We start from the raw sequence: 16598 nt of genomic DNA on the forward strand, positions 1-16598 counted from the left end.
TGATCCAGAAAAAGAAAGAAATGTCCAGCTTCACCGAGTCCGTAAAAAAGCTTTTTCTTTATTAACAAACTTTGAACATGGAGGATACAGACCTCAGCACAACCATATGGGCAAGAATCTCAACGCGCCTCCGGAGACCAGGCTCCCCCAATCATGACCATTTTCTCCTGATCCCTTGTGAAAATAAACAAGTTTGGTTTCAAAGTACATTTTTTGTGAAAAAAGTAAAATGTTATTTTTTTCCTTCCGCATTGCTTTATTTCTCGTGAAGTACCTGAAGGGTTAATAAACTTCTTGAATGTTGTTTTGCGCACCTTGAGGGGTGCAGTTTTTAGAATGGTGTCACTTTTGTTTTTTTTTTCAGTTATATTAACCTCCCAAACTCACTTCAAAAGGGAGGTGGTCCCTAAAAAAAAAATATAGAAACTTGATTCCAGCTCAGTAGCTCTATGCTCATCCACCTGGGGCTCAGACCCCGGCCTCACCCTGGCCTCACATCAAGGAAAATAGAAAAAAATTGGAGTCCGGCTCAACAGGACTGGATTTCCTTTTCTTTTTCAAAAGAAAATATAGTGCATAGAAAAGAAAAAATTTACATGGTCGACATGACCCAGTCGATGTGTTTCGACTGCACTAGGCAGTCTTACTCTCTTAGTCATGAGTAAGGGTACCGTCACACAGTGGCATTTTGATCGCTACGACGGCACGATCCGTGACGCTCCAGCATCGTAACAATATCGCTCCAGCGTCGTAGACTGCTGTCACACTTTGCAATGTACGACGCTGGAGCGATAATTTCATGACGTATGTGCGAAGTAGAAGCCGTTGGTTACTTTGTGCACATCATATACAATATCGTGCACACCTTTGTCACACCATGCGATCATGCCGCCACAGCGGGACACTAGACGACGAAAGAAAGTTTCAAACTATCTGCTACGACGTACGATTCTCAGCGGGGTCCCTGATCACAGGAGCGTGTCAGACACGGCGAGATCGCTGGAACGTCACGGATATATCGCTGGAACGTCACAGATCGTGCCGTCGTAGCGATCAAAATGCCACTGTGTGACGGTACCCTAAGACTGCCTAGTGCAGTCAAAACGTGTCGACTTGGTCATGTCGACCATGTAAATTTTTCTTTTGTATGCACTATATTTTATTTTTAAAAAGAAAAGGAAATCCAGTCCTGTTGAGCCGGACTCTTAATTTTTTTTCTATTTTCCTAAAAAAGAAAAAATGGTTTTGTAAATTTCGTTCAAAAACGAGAAATCGCTTGTCAATTTTTAACCCCTATAACGTCCTAACAAATATTGTCTCCAAAATTATTCTGATGTAAAGTAGACATTTGGGAAATGTTATTTATTAACTATTTTGTGCAATATGACTCTTTGATTTAAGGGCACAAAAATTAAAAGTTTGAAAATTTTCACAATTTTTGCCAAATTTCTGTTTTGTTTTGTTTTTCATAAGTAAGCGTAAGTAATTTCGAAGAAATTTTACCACTAACATGAAGTACAATATGTCACAAAAAAACATTCTCAGAATCAGTGTGATCTGTTGAAGCGTTCCAGAGCTATAACTTCATAAAGTGACAGTGGTCAGAATTGTGAAAATTGCCTTGGTCATTAAGTACAAAATTGGCTCAGTCACTAAGAGGTTAACTCTACATATTGGCACCAAGCTGCTTTTATAATGTGATTATTTTTATGAACGTGTTATGATAGAATGTTTCTTTATGTGGTAATATAAACTTCAAGAATGGGGATCAGCGAACCTGATGTGGAATCGTCGAGCTTTAAGGCTATGGGCACTGCCGGCTCCATCACAGCGATGTCAAGAAATGTCATGTCTGAGATTGGCTGGCGCGACACATGATTGTGCAAGGCCGGGTTCACATTAGCATATGTGTGCAACGTATACCTGCGTACCGATCCGCATGCGTCTTACATGCATATATTTAACATTGTGTACGCAGGGACATGCATTTGCATTAGTTCGCATGCGGATGCGTACGCATACGTCGTTTTGCGGTGTCCGACAAACGCAACATCTTGCATTTTTTGAAGAGTCAAATATGCACAGGCATATGTATGTGGATGAGTGTCTATAAACATCGCATTGTTACGCACGGACATGCGTTCGATGCGCTTGCGTACCTCGGACTGCGCATTTCCAGGAACCGATTGAGAGACACCCTCCTGGAAATTTCGAACCCATGTGCATAAACAACGCAAACGCAGGAAAAAACGCATGCACACACAGCGTTTTTTTGGGGTCATGCATAAGCTGATGCGGATAAAAAAAAACGCAGTGTAACAATGCGCTTGAATGCATTTTGGCATGCGTTTGCACTTGCAGATGATTCGCTGTGCACAGATACGCTAATGTGAACTTAGCCTTAAATAACTGAAAAAAAAAAACTAATCGACCTGCTGTCCCTGTATTTTTTTTTTTTTTATAACCAGCATAGGAAAAACAGATCGCTGTGAGCAGGTGTTATTATTCAGGGAAGGGGCCAATATCCATAAAGGTTCCCATACTATTAATATCAGCTAGTAGAGCTCGAAAGTTTTCATGCAAATTTTCTTTAATTACTGTTAAACACAAGTGCAGGTGACGAACAAAGTGAAGGCATGTAAACTAAAGCGACACAAACGTTATGACCCGCTACCAGGCCTTGGCCACAAAGTCGCTCTTTGGGAAGGAGGAACAAAAACAGTATGTCAGTGCACAAACATATAGATTATATACAGGAATTTACATTATTTACAACAAAGATTCCCAAAAGGAAAAGGTCGTTTTGACTCAAGTCATTCATAAACTCGCATTCTGCATGTGAGTCAGTTATTAAAAAATATATACATCTTCTTTAATATATTTAGGAACCTTAATGAAATTGTAATCCATTGACATTACTTCATACCGTTATGCATTTGCTCATGATTAAACTGTAATGGTCAGTAGATGTGTGGACATTAAAGCTGAGACCCCTACAAGACAAGGGAGGATAGGATAGAAGGAAGGGGGGTGGGAAAGGGGGGAAAGAAAGTGGTTGTTTGGAAAATGAGATGAAGTTATGTTGCAAGTTTAGAAGTCCAAATGACACATGGAGATCCCACCAGGGACAAGTAAATGGCAGATTCCTGGAAGATGGAAAATGGCATGAGTGGTCTGAGAGAAGGGTAAGGCACAAAAAGATACATCTTAGGTGATGGAATTACCTTAGTAGAGATGGCTGTAAGGGTGCTCCTGCACCTCCTGTGAGTATGTCTTGGGGTATGTAGCCGTACTGTGGGGGTGGAGGGATCTGTAAGGTACAAGAGGTGTGACCTATGTTGTAGGTGACTGGGCGGCGCTGTGTGATATAGATGTGAGGTGAGGAGAATTGGGAGGAGTCACGTGGTCATGCATCACGCCCAACGTAATACATGGTCATGGAGACACGGGCGATGCGAGGCAGTGCGTGCGTCCCGGTGCCTGGTGTATGTGAGCTTAGTTATCAGCAGTCATGTGCCGACTAGGGATTATTGAATAGATTCGGATTAGTGCTTATCTGAATAGCTATAGCGCTTCCTGAATAGCTGCCTCTGTAACCAGGATACCTGGAGCCCTCCTGATAATCAGCTGTTCGGCGCCGCAGCTGCATGTGTTGCTGCTGTGTTGACAGTCACAACACATGCATGGAGAGCCTAAGAAAAAGGCTATCCATGCATGTGTTGTGATTGTCACACAGTCGAGAACAGCTGATTATTGGGAGCGCTCCAGATTACCGAGGCAGCTATTCGGGAAGTGCTATAGCTATTCGGATAAGCACTTACCTGAAGCTATCCGATCATCCCTACAACCCCTGGCAAAAGTTATGCAGTCATCGGTCATGGAAGATGTTCATTCATTTGTTTAATCTTGTAGAAAAAAAAAAGCAGATCGCAGACATGGCACAAAACTAAAGTAATTTCAAATTGCAACTTTCTAGCTTTAAGAAACACTAAAAGAAATCAAGAACAAAAAATGTGGTAGTCCATAATGATTACTTTTTTTTTAACCAAGCATAGGGGAAAAATTATGGAATCGCTCAATTCTGAGGAAATAATTATGGAATCATGAAAAACAAACAAAAAAAACACTCCAAAACATCAGTAGTATTTTGTTGCACCACCTCTGGCTTTGATATCAGCTTGCAGTCTCTGAGGCATGGACTTAATGAGTGTCAAACAGTACTCCTCTTCAATCTGGGTCCAGCTTTCTCTGATTGCTGTTGCCAGATCAGCTTTGCAAGTTGGCCTTGTCATGGACCATTTTCTTCAACTTCCACCAAAGATTTTCTTTTTTTTTTTAAGAAAACATTTTATTCCAACATTTAATGCTCAAAATAGAAATTCCACGAAAAAAAATCTATATAATAAAGTCTCTGTATAAAACTCTCCGGTTGCCGCCGGTTGCATCATCCGCCCCCGGTCACGGGGCTGATTAACTATTGCCTCCCCGGCTCCACAGTCCGTAATAACATTAGTAAGTGTTCAGTAGGTGAAGGTGCAGAGTGCAAACATCAGCGGCTGTAAACAAGCGCCCGACAACCGCGGCCCCGACAGCCCGCCGCACACTGTCCGGTCTCTGGCAGGTCCTATGCGATCCGGGAAGTCCTGAAAGTGCATGGGCCCCGTGTGGAGGGGCCGCTAGCACCTCCCCGTGGCCTCGGGCGGCAGCTGCTTGAAGAGGCTGCGCAGGGTCCCCAGCTCCCGGCTCAGCTGCTCCACCCGCTTCTGCAGCCGCTCGTTCTCCGCCGTCAGCTCCAGGACCCTGTGCCGCGTCTCCATGTTGCGGATTTTGGCCTTGTCGCGGCTTTTGCGCACGGCGATGTTGTTGCGCTCCCGGCGCTGCTTGTACTCGGAGCTGTGCTTGTCCAGAGACTTCTTGTGTTTGGCCCCGGAGCCCTGTCCGCGGGGCGCGGGGTCGGGGGTCCCTGGGGGGCTGCAGGAGGACGCGCTGCTCAGGTTGCCGCTGCTGCCGGACGGCACCGCATGGAAGGCGAGGAAGGAGCGCATGGCCGGCGTCTCGTCCTTGCCCGGCCCGTCCCGGTACGTGTCCAGCGAGTGCAGCACCGGCTCCGCCTTGGGCTCTCCCGGGTACCGGTAATGGGAGGCCCCCAGCTCACACAGCAGCTCCCCGCACTCCGCCTCCAGGTACGGGCTAAAGTCTATGGCTCTCTCGTGCTCGGGCAGGGGCCCCCAGCGCTGCGCTTTGGCCCCCAGGCTCTCGTCGTAGTAATAGTTGCTCGCGTCCATGGGTCTAATAACCCCACATGCCGGCGGGTCCCAGGGCGACAGCAGGCGGTGCATGAGGCGGCGGGGACTGCTCGCTTCTCCCCGGACTGTGCGCGCTGGCTGTCAGAGCAGATCTGGCCACCAAAGATTTTCAATTGGATTGAGATCCAGACTATTTGCAAGCCATGACATAGACCTTATGTGTCTTTTTTTCAAGCAATGTTTTCACAATTTTTGCTCTATGGCAGGATGCATTATCATCTTGAAAAATGATTTCATCATCCCCAAACATCCTTTCAATTGATGGGATAAGAAAATGGCCAAAATATCAACATAAACTTGAGCATTTATTGAAGATGTAATGACAGCCAGCTCCCCAGTGCCTTTACCTGACATGCAGCCCCACCATATCATCAATGACTCTGGAAATTTGCATGTTCTCTTCAGGCAGTCATCTTTATAAATCTCATTGGAACGGCACCAAACAAAAGTTCCAGCCTCATCACCTTGCCCAATGCAGATTCGCGATTCATCACTGAATATGACTTTCATCCAGTCATCCACAGTCCACGATTGCTTTTCCTTAGCCCATTGTAACCTTGTTTTTTTCTGTTTAGGTGTTAATGATGGCTTTCGTTTAGCTTTTGTGTATGTAAATCCCATTTCCTTAAAGGTACCGTCACACTAGACGATATCGCTAGCGATCCGTGACGTTGCAGCGTCCTGGCTAGCGATATCGTCCAGTGTGACAGGCAGCAGCGATCAGAATCCTGCTGTGATATCGCTGGTAGGGGAAGAAAGTCCAGAACTTTGTTTCGTCGCTGGATCTCCCGCTGACATCGCTGAATCGGCGTGTGTGACGCCGATTCAGCGATGTCTTCGCTGGTAACCAGGGTAAACATCGGGTTACTAAGCGCAGGGCCGCGCTTAGTAACCCGATGTTTACCCTGGTTACCATCGTTAAAGTAAAAAAAACAAACACTACATACTTACCTACCGCTGTCTGTCCCCGGCGCTGTGCTTCTCTGCTCTGGCTGTGAGCGCCGGGCAGCCGGAAAGCAGAGCGGTGACAGCTCTCCAGCGACCAAACAGCGACGCTGCAGCGATCCGGATCGTTGTCGGTATCGCTGCAGCGTCGCTTAGTGTGACGGTACCTTTAGGCTACTTTCACACTTGCGTCGTGTGACGTACGTCGCATTGCGTCGTTTTGGAGAAAAAACGCATCCTGCAAATTTGCTCGCAGGATGCGTTTTTTCTCCATAGACTTGCATTAGCGACGCATTGCGATGTATGGCCACACGTCGCATCCGTCGTGCGACGGATGCGTCGTGTTTTGGCGGACCGTCGGCACAAAAAAGTTCCATGTAGCGTTTTTTTGTGCGTCGCGTCCGCCATTTTCGACCACGCATGCGCGGCCGAAACTCCGCCCCCTCCTCCCCAGACATTACAATGGGGCAGCGGATGCGTTGAAAAACTACATCCGCTGCCCCCATTGTGCATTTCTTTTCACAATGTCGTCGGTACGACAGGCCAACGCATGGTGACGACCCTGTACCGACGCAAGTGTGAAAGTACCCTTAGGCAGTTTCTTACAGTTCGGTCACAGACGTTGACTCCAGTTTCCACCCATTCGATCCTCATTTGTTTTGTTGTGCATTTCCTGTTTTGGAGACATATTGCTTGAAGTTTCCGGTCTTGACTTTTTGATGTCTTCCTTAGTCTGCCAGTATGTTTGCCTTTAACAACCTTCCCATGTTGTTTGTATTTGGTCCAGATTTTAGACACAGCTAACTGAACAACCAACATCTTTTGCAACTTTGCGTGATGATTTACCCTCCTTTTAAGAGTTTGATAATCCTCTCCTTTGTTTCAATTGAAATCTCTCGTGTTCGAGCCACGATTCAGGTCAGTCCACTTGGTGCAACAGCTCTCCAAGGTGTGATCACTCCTTTTTTAGATGCAGACCATCGAGCAGATCTAATTTGATGCAGGTGTTATTTTTGGGTATGAAAATTGACAGGGAGATTCCATAATTTTTTTCCTCATAATTGAATGATTCCATAATTTTTCCCCTATGCTTGGTTAAAAAAAAGTAACGATTTGATTTCTTTTAGTGTTTCTTAAAGCCAGAAAGTTGCCATTTCAAATGACTTTAGTTTTGTGCCATGTCTGTGATCTACTTTTTTCCTACAAAATTAAACAACTGAATGAACATCCTCCAAGGTCGGTGATTCCATAATTTTTGCCAGTGGTTGTAGTAGTGACGCATCGCGCACCACATGATTCGTTGCTAAGAGGACCAGAGACACTCATAACATAGCGGTGTCTGTTGCAGGTTAACTGGAGAGCGTGCCGCAGTCTACTCTGTATGGGGATAAGGGGATTAAAACATTTTGAAGCCCTGTCATGGATCAGTGTTGTGAGTTAGGGGTGGGTGGGATGTTTATATGACTTGTCATTAACCCCTTAGCGACCGCCGATACGCCTAAGGGTAATTAACGGCGCTGTGGAAAAAGTGTATAGCACCCCCCAGAGTCGGATTTTCTTTGGGGTCTCGGCTGCCGGGGGTAGCTGAGACCCCAGAGAACATGATTCGGGGGGTTTTGTACCCACCCCGCATTTGCGATCGCCGATAATTAACCGTTTACCGGCGATCGCCAAAAAAAAAAACGCGATCTCTTTTTAATTTCTCTGTCCCCCGATGTGATTGCACATCGGAGGACAGAGAAAGGGGGTCCCAGATAGCCCCCCGATACTCACCTAGCTCCCCCGCTGCTCCTCGTGTCTCCCGGTGGGCGCCGCCATCTTCAAAATGGCGGGCGCATGCACAGTGCGCCCGCCGGCCGGCCCCGCGAGAATCTTTGGGGTCTCGGCTGCCGGGGGTAGCAGAGACCCCAAAGAGCATGATCAGGGTCGGTTTTACCGACCCCCTGTTTTGCGATCGCTGGTAATTAACTGTTTACCGGCGACCGCAAAAAAAAAAAAAAAAGTAAAGTGTAATTCTCTGTCCTCTGATGTGATCGCACATCAGAGGACAGAGAAATAGGGGGATTCGGGGACCCTATCATACTCACCTATGTCCCTGGGTCCTCCTGCTGCTCCTCCTGGCCGCCGGCAAAAGAAAATGGCGGGCGCATGCGCAGTGCGCCCGCCATCTGTCTCCATCTGCTGGCCGGCAGGAGAACAGCAGTTGGGGCTAAAATTAGGGGTAGGGTTAGGGCTAGGGTTGGGGCTAAATTTAGGGTTAGGGTTGGGGCTAAATTTAGGGTTAGGGTTGGGGCTAAATTTAGGGTTAGGCTTCTTTCACACTTACGTCGGTACGGGGCCGTCGCAATGCGTCGGCCCGACATACCGACGCACGTTGTGAAAATTGTGCACAACGTGGGCCGCGGCTGTAGTTTTTCAACGCATCCGCTGCCCAATCTATGTCCTGGGGAGGAGGGGGCGGAGTTACGGCCACGCATGTGCGGTCAGAAATGGCGGATGCGACGTACAAAAAAACGTTTCATTGAACGTTTTTTTGTGCCGACGCTCCGCCAAAACACAACTGATCCAGTGCACGACGGACGCGACGTGTGGCCATCCGTCACGATCCGTCGGTAATACAAGTCTATGGGCAAAAAACGCATCCTGCGGGCACATTTGCAGGATCCGTTTCTTGTCCAAAACGACGGATTGCGACGGATGCCAAACGACGCAAGTGTGAAAGTAGCCTTAGGGTTGGGGCTAAAGTTAGGGTTAGAGTTGGGATTAGGGTTAGGGTTTGGATTAGGGTTGGTATTAGGGTTAGGGTTGGCATTAGGGTTACGCTTGGGATTAGGGTTAGGTTAAGGTTAGGGTTGTGATTAGGGGTGTATTGGGATTAGGGTTAGGTTTGAGGTTAGGGTTGAGATTAGGATTAGCGGTGTGTTGGATTTAGGGTTTTGATTAGGGTTATGGTTAGGGTTGACGTTAGGGTTGTTTTGGGGTAAGGGTTGTGATTATGGTTAGGGTTAGTGATTAGGATTATGGATCAGGTTGGGATTAGGGTTAGGGGTGTGTTGGGGTTAGGGTTGGAGCTAGAATTGGGGGGTTTCCACTGTTTAGGTACATCAGGGGGTCTCCAAACACGACAGCCAATTTTGCGCTCAAAAAGTCAAATGGTGCTCCCTCCTTTCTGAGCTCTGCCGTGCGCCCAAACAGTGGTTTACCCCCACATATGGGGCATCAGCATACTCAGGATAAATTGGACAACAACTTTAGTGGTCCAATTTCTCCTGTTACCCTTGTGAAAATAAAAACTTGGGGGCTACAATATCTTTTTTGTGAAAAAAAAAAATATTTTTATTTTCACGACTCTGCATTCTAAACTTCTGTGAAGCACTTGGGCATTCAAAGTTCTCACCACACATCTAGATAAGTTCCATGGGGGGTCTAGTTTCCAAAATGGGGTCACTTGTGGAGGGTTTCTACTGGTTAGGTACATCAGGGGCTCTGCAAACGCAACATGATGCCCGCAGACCATTCTATCAAAGTCTGCATTCCAAAACGGCGCTCCTTCCTTCCGAGCTCTGCCGTGCGCCCAAACAGTGGTTTACCCCCACATATGGGGTACCAGCATACTCAGGACAAATTGGACAACAACTTTTGGGGTCCAATTTCTCTTGTTACCCTTGTGAAAATAAAAACTTGGGGGCTAAAAAATCTTTTTTGTGGAAAAAAAAAATATTTTTTATTTTCACGACTCTGCATTATAAACTTCTGTGAAGCACTTGGGCATTCAAAGTTCTCACCACACATCTAGATAAGTTCCATGGGGGGTCTAGTTTCCAAAATGGGGTCACTTGTGGGGGATTTCTACTGTTTAGGCACATCAGGGGCTCTGCAAATGCGACATGGCGTCCGATCTCAATTCCAGCCAATTCTACATTGAAAAAGTAAAACGGCACTCTTTCTCCTCCAAGCTCTGCGGTGCGCCCAAACAGTGGTTTACCCCCACATATTGGGTATCGACGTACTCAGGAGAAATTGCACAACAACTTTAGTGGTCTAATTTCTCCTGTTACCCTTGTGAAAATAAAAATTTGTGGGCAAAAAGATCATTTTTGTAGAAAAAATGCGATTTTTTTTTTTTTTTTTTTTTTTTTTTTTTTCACGGCTCTACGTTATAAACTTCTGTGAAGCTTTTGGGGGTTCAAAGTGCTCACCACACATCTAGATAAGTTCCATGGGGGGTCTAGTTTCCAAAATGGGGTCACTTGTGGGGGATTTCTACTGTTTAGGCACATCAGGGGCTCTGCAAACGCGACATGGCGTCCGATCTCAATTCCAGCCAATTCTGCATTGAAAAAGTCAAACGGCGCTCCTTCACTTCCAAGTTCTGCGATGCGCCCAAAAAGTGGTTTACCCCCACATATGGGGTATTGGCGTATTCAGGAGAAATTGCATAACAAAATTTATGGTTACATTTCGGATTTTACACTTGTGAAAATAAAAAAAATGGTTCTGAATTAAGATGTTTGCAAAAAAAAGTTAAATGTTCATTTTTTCCTTCCACATTGTTTCAGTTCCTGTGAAGCACGTAAAGGGTTAATAAACTTCTTGAATGTGGTTTTGAGAACCTTGAGGGGTGTAGTTTTTAGAATGGTGTCACACTTCATTATTTTCTATCATATAGACCCCTCAAAATGACTTCAAATGTGATGTGGTCCCTAAAAAAAAATGGTGTTGTAAAAATGAGAAATTGCTGGTCAACTTTTAACCCTTATAACTCCCTAACAAAAAAAAATTTTGTTTCCAAAATTGTGCTGATGTAAAGTAGACATGTGGGAAATGTTATTTATTAACTATTTTTCGTGACATATCTCTCTGATTTAAGGGCATAAAAATACAACGTTTGAAAATTGCAAAATTCTAAAAATTTTCGCCATATTTCCTTTTTTTTCATAAATAATCGCAAGTAATATCGAAGAAATGTTACCACTAATATGAAGTACAAAATGTCACGAAAAAACAATGTCAGAATCAGCGGGATCCGTTGAAGCGTTCCAGAGTTATAACCTCATAAAGTGACAGTGGTCAGAATTGCAAAAATTTGCTCGGTCATTAAGTACCAAATTGGCTCTGTCACTAAGGGGTTAATAACCTGCAAGTTCTGGATATGCAGGAAGCGATATGGGGGAAGGACTAGGGGAGGCGGAAGGTGGAGAGTATGGGAAAGGAGTATGGAATACACGGGGTGAAAAAATAAAGCCTATGCAAACAGCTGTGAACTAATTATTAATAGGCTGGGAATCTTTATTCATATTGGCCCCTTCCCAGAATAATAGCCCCCAGCTGTGTTCTTTCCCTCAGTTGGTTATTAAAAATAGGGGGACCCTACGTCATATATATGTATATATTTTTTTAATAACCAATAAAAACGACTCCGCTGTGAGCGTTAATATGCACAGCTGTCTGCTTTTATTACTAATGATTTAGCTGTGGGAGGATTTCAATAGATGAATATTTACACATGATATTGATAAAAAATAGTCTACATTGACTTACATTGATTTTGGACTGTGTGTTGTTTAGCCTCACACCATTTTATTTATTCTATCCAGTCCAGCCTGTTGGGTAAACTATTTGCTCAATGTTTACTGACTAATTTAATGGATTTAAGTCATATTTATATCCACATTTGTTTGCAGAGCTGTTGTCCTGCTCTTACACCAATTTAGCTGCCTTTTGCATCCCCCAAGCCCTTACTATGACCATTTTACAGCACCAAAGTTTGGGTCTCCAGTGACTTGTATTGGGATCGGTGTTAAGTTCGGACCTGAACCAAACTTTTAACTGTGTATTCATCGAACCTGCTGAACCCTAATATCCAAGGGTCTGCTCATCTCTACTCGAGAATTACATTTATGTGATGTTTTGTGGTATAAATGAAAAAAACACAAGTTTAGTATTTGAGGAAATAATAAAGTATTTTCCCCAGGTGACTGCATCAGGAACACAGAACACCCTGTATATACAGATAATGGAGCTGAAGATAGCACACCAAATAAAGGTGAACACCTTGCCTATGGCGAAATATACCCAGCCTGTAACAGCAGAGCACAATCATCTGATGATGAAGAACATTTGCCTGTCACATCACAGATTGTTAATGAAAGCACTGGTAAAATATTTTCTTGTTCTGAATGTGGGAAACATTTTAAAAAGAACTTGAGTCTTTCTGTGCACAAGAGAATACACAATGATGAGCGGCCATTTTCCTGTTCAGAATGTGGGAAGTGCTTTACTAAGAAATCTGTTCTTGTGGAACATCAGAGAATTCACACAGGGGAGAAGCCGTTCTCATGTTCAGAGTGTGGGAAATGTTTTACCCAGAAATCATCCCTTGTTGAACATCAGAGAATTCACACAGGGCAGAAGCCATTTTCATGTCTAGAATGTGGGAAATGTTTTATTCAGAAGTCAGTTCTTGTAAAACATCAAAGAAGTCATACTGGGCAGAAGCCGTTCTCATGTTCAGAATGTGGGAAATGTTTTACACAGAATTCAGACCTTGTTAAACACCAGGTTACTCATACAGGGCAGAAGCCATACTCCTGTTTGGATTGTGGGAAATGTTTTGCACGAAAAGATTACCTTGAAAGACATCAGAGAACTCATAAATTTAAGAAGCCATTTGGATGCTCAGTATGTGGGGCGTGTTTCCCACAGGTATCAGATCTTGTTGACCACAACAGAATTCACACTTGGGAGGCATCATTTTCATGCTCCGAATGTGGGGAATGTTTTATGCAGATCTCAGAACTTGTTGACCATTACAGAATTCACACAGAGAAGTAATTTTCAAGTTCGGACTGATGGAAACCGGTTTTCATTGGTTAAGTCCTGCTGAAGGGACAACATTTCCATATTCTGTAGGTCACCTCTTGTTGTATGTCAGAATACTCCCATAATAAAAAGCTGTTGTTCAAATTGTGACAAATGTGACCACACCATCAGATCTTACAAATGACAGACTTTACACTGGAAATAATTTCCCTCTCCTATAGAGTAACGTAAAAAAAATTTCCTGCATGTTTTGGATTGAATTGCAATATGTTATAAATATGCATTTGTACTGTAAAAGCTTTATTCTTGTAATGCATGCCATCCGTACAAAGTTTGTCCTGCAAAGTCAAAAACCACATCTTCATTAGGAGATCTTCAGACTTCCAGCTGTTATTTTTCAGGGGTATTTTTTTAAAATTTAAAAAAATCTGGTTGTTACATGCAACACTTTTTTAATCTTTTGGCAATTGTGACAGGGTCACTGGCACTGTATATGAGGGGAGACATGCATCACGGAGATTGCTTTCTTCCATGATCTAGAAACCCATAAGTTTCTTTCCAGCATGCTTTATGCTGAAGGAGTTAATCAGCCATATTAAGGAACGGATTTATAGGTCAGAGATTGGTGGGGCTCCTACTCACCGTATCTCCACCTCAAGGTGGAGCCTCCAGCTCAAAAATATCTCCAGAATCCGTCCTTTCCTCAACCGTCAATTTACTAAAATGCTTGTGCATGCCCTCATCATCTCCCGCCTTGACTACTGCAACATCCTTTTCTGTGGCCTCTCTGCTAACACCCTTGCACTTCTCCAGTCCATCCTTTTACTCCGCTGCCCGACTAATTCATCTCTCACCTTCCTTCCCCCCTCTGCAAATCTCTTCACTGGCTCTCATTCCTTCAGCGTATCCAGTTCAAATTACTAATACTGACCTACAAAGCCAACCATTACCTGTCACCTCCATATATCTCTGAACTAATCTCCCGATATCTTCCCTCACGTAATCTCCAGTCCTCCCAAGACCTCCTTCTCTCCACACTTATCCGCTCCTCACCCAACCGCCTCCAAGACTTCTCCAGCATATCCCCCATCCTCCGGAATTCTTTGCCCCAACACATCTGACTATCAACCCCATTCAGATCCTTCAGACGGAACCTGAAAACCCACCTCTACAGGAAAGCCTACACCCTGCACTGACCCTGCTGCCTCCTCACCACTACCGAAGCTACCGCTTCATCAACACCGGAGCTCCTACAACCCTCAACCTATTGTCTCCATTCCCACCATCCTGTAGAATGTAAGCCCGCAAGGGCAGGGTCGTCACCCCTCTGTATCAGTCTGTAATTGTTAGTTTGCTTACTGTAAGTGATATCTGTAATTTGTATGTAACCCCTTCTCTTGTACAGCACCATGGAATCAATGGTGCTATATAAATAAATAGTAATAAAATATATAGCCACTGTTTGTTTTTTCTCTGTGTTGTGGTTTGGAGAGGAGAGACTTCAGAAATGGCTCCAGGTGGAGCTAAAGACACATGATGGTCTGAGCGGGCAATCCCCTCAGATATATGGACCTTGCTATATGTTATCTTTTGTTTTGCCTTTATGCCAGAAAGGTCACGTTTACTTTGCTGAATCTTGCTATGGTTTATGTTCCATAATAAACCAGCAGGTGATTTACCGCAAGAAGCGTTATTGTATTAACCTCTGCAAGCAGCCAAGGGCAGCATTCTAGGAACTCTCATAATGCTGTGGACAACTGCATGTCCTGGGTAAAATCCGCCATCCAGCACGAGACTTCCGGCAGCATGGAAAAACTTGTGAAGCACCTGGTCCAGCTGGCCAGTCAACAGCAGCAAATGGCCCAACATTAGACGAATAAACTGTTGGCACAACAGCTCCAGCAGCAACGACCGCAACAGGAGGCGCTAACGCTGCATATGGAACTTCACAGAGGTGGTTCATGGGAGGCCATCTGTCTCCTCCCCAATCCAGGTGATTACTCCTGCGTCCGGAAAGCGGAAAGACGAGCCATGCAAAAAATGACCCCGGGGGAAGATGTGGAAGCTTTTCTGACTTTTTGAAAGGGTGGCTGAACAGAAGAAACTTCCGCCAGAACAGTGAGGGAAGGTGCTGGCACCATATTTGTCGGGAGAACCTCAAAAGGCGCATTATGACTTAGCTCTCCAGGATGCCAAAGAATACATCAAATTAAAGACTGAAATCTTGGCACGTCTGGGAGTAATTCTGTCTTGTTAGCGCTCAGCGAGTCAACTGCTGGGAGTATGCTGATAACAGACCCCCTCACTCACAAATGTTTGATTTGTTGCACATGGTCCAAAAGTGTTTGCAGCCAGAAACTTCCACTCCAGCCCAGATGGCAGAGCATGTGGTGATGGACAGGTTCATCCACCCCTTCCCAGGCCAAAACAGACCTGGCTTGCCCCGGGCAACCTTCGGAATGCGGACGTCCTAGTTAGCGTGGTGGAGAAATACCATGTTGCTGAGAAATCCCTTGGGAAACCAGATATCACCACATCCCCATACTGGGATACCCAAAGGGGGAAAGCTCATAATGAAGAGTGGCTAGACCCACAAATGAGGGGCATCCCAATCCCACTGAGGGGTCCCCTAAGGCTGTTAAGGACATGGTCTGTTAGCGATGTCACAATCCTGGTCACATAGCTGCCCAGTGTCATATGTCCCCTAAACAATGGACTGCAACCTAGGCAGGCGTTGCTTCTATGCCTGTTCGGCCTGCAGTGTGAACTGTCAACCCAGTGAGGGGCCAACAGTTGTGTACTGTGTCCGGCAATGGGGTACTGGTGCTTGGACTCTGGAAGTCATGTGACCCTAATCGGTGCTACACTGCCCCATCAGTTGATCCCTAATAAGTTTGTGGGTGTCTGCTGCATACACGGAGACATTAAGGACTACCCTGTAGCCAGAGTCACTATGGGAACAGACTGGTACGAAGTCCAATGAGGTTGGGGTAGTAAAGGACTTAATACATCCTGTCATACTGGGGTGGGATTTTTCACTATCTTGTAACTTGTGGCAAAAGGGGGCTGCACAGAGTGTCCAGGACAAAAGCCAGGTATCTCTGGAAGAGACTCCATCAAAAACAAAGATGGAGGAGTTTTCCCTATGCGTCCTCGCTGGAGAGGGGGATGAAACGGTGACAGGGGAGCCCATCTTCCCTGAGTCAGAAGTGCCCGAAGAGAAATTTGGAACTGCTCAACTTAGAGATCTTACCCTAAAGGGGGCATTTGATAATGTTACTTTATGTAATGGGGTTGCTCAAGAGCTATGGGCTGACACCAGGTTCCCACAATTTGAAGTCAATGCGATTGATTGTATCAGGTGACCAACCTAAGGGAAAGCAAGATAGTGGAGCAGCTGTAGGTTCCAGGACCCTACCAGCGGAGGGTTTTAGACATGGCCCATTCACATGTTTTGGGGGGACATCTGGGGTAGAGAAAACTCAGGAGAGAGTAGTGTGGAGGCTCTATTGGCCAGTATGTTAC

The 16598-nt window shown here is 45.1% G+C and overlaps 2 protein-coding genes across 2 annotated transcripts in view; one reads left to right on the forward strand and one right to left on the reverse strand.

Moving 5' to 3' along the window:
• LOC138666770 (zinc finger protein 420-like) overlaps window positions 1–14523 on the forward strand; it is a 163721-nt gene extending 149198 nt beyond the window's left edge. The window contains exon 15 of the mRNA XM_069754943.1: window positions 12226–14523. Coding sequence (XP_069611044.1) covers window positions 12226–13085 — 860 coding nt within the window. The 3' untranslated portion in view covers window positions 13086–14523. The remainder of the gene's footprint in view (window positions 1–12225) is intronic.
• LOC138665377 (CCAAT/enhancer-binding protein beta-like) lies at window positions 4393–5388 on the reverse strand. Its single transcript, XM_069752806.1, has one exon. The coding sequence runs from the start codon at window positions 5337–5339 to the stop codon at window positions 4677–4679; it is 663 nt and encodes a 220-aa protein (XP_069608907.1). The 5' UTR covers window positions 5340–5388; the 3' UTR covers window positions 4393–4676.
• Window positions 14524–16598: the final 2075 nt, after the last annotated feature.

The sequence above is a fragment of the Ranitomeya imitator genome, chromosome 2 (genome assembly GCF_032444005.1).
Source record: "Ranitomeya imitator isolate aRanImi1 chromosome 2, aRanImi1.pri, whole genome shotgun sequence".
NCBI classification, from domain to species: domain Eukaryota; kingdom Metazoa; phylum Chordata; class Amphibia; order Anura; family Dendrobatidae; genus Ranitomeya; species Ranitomeya imitator.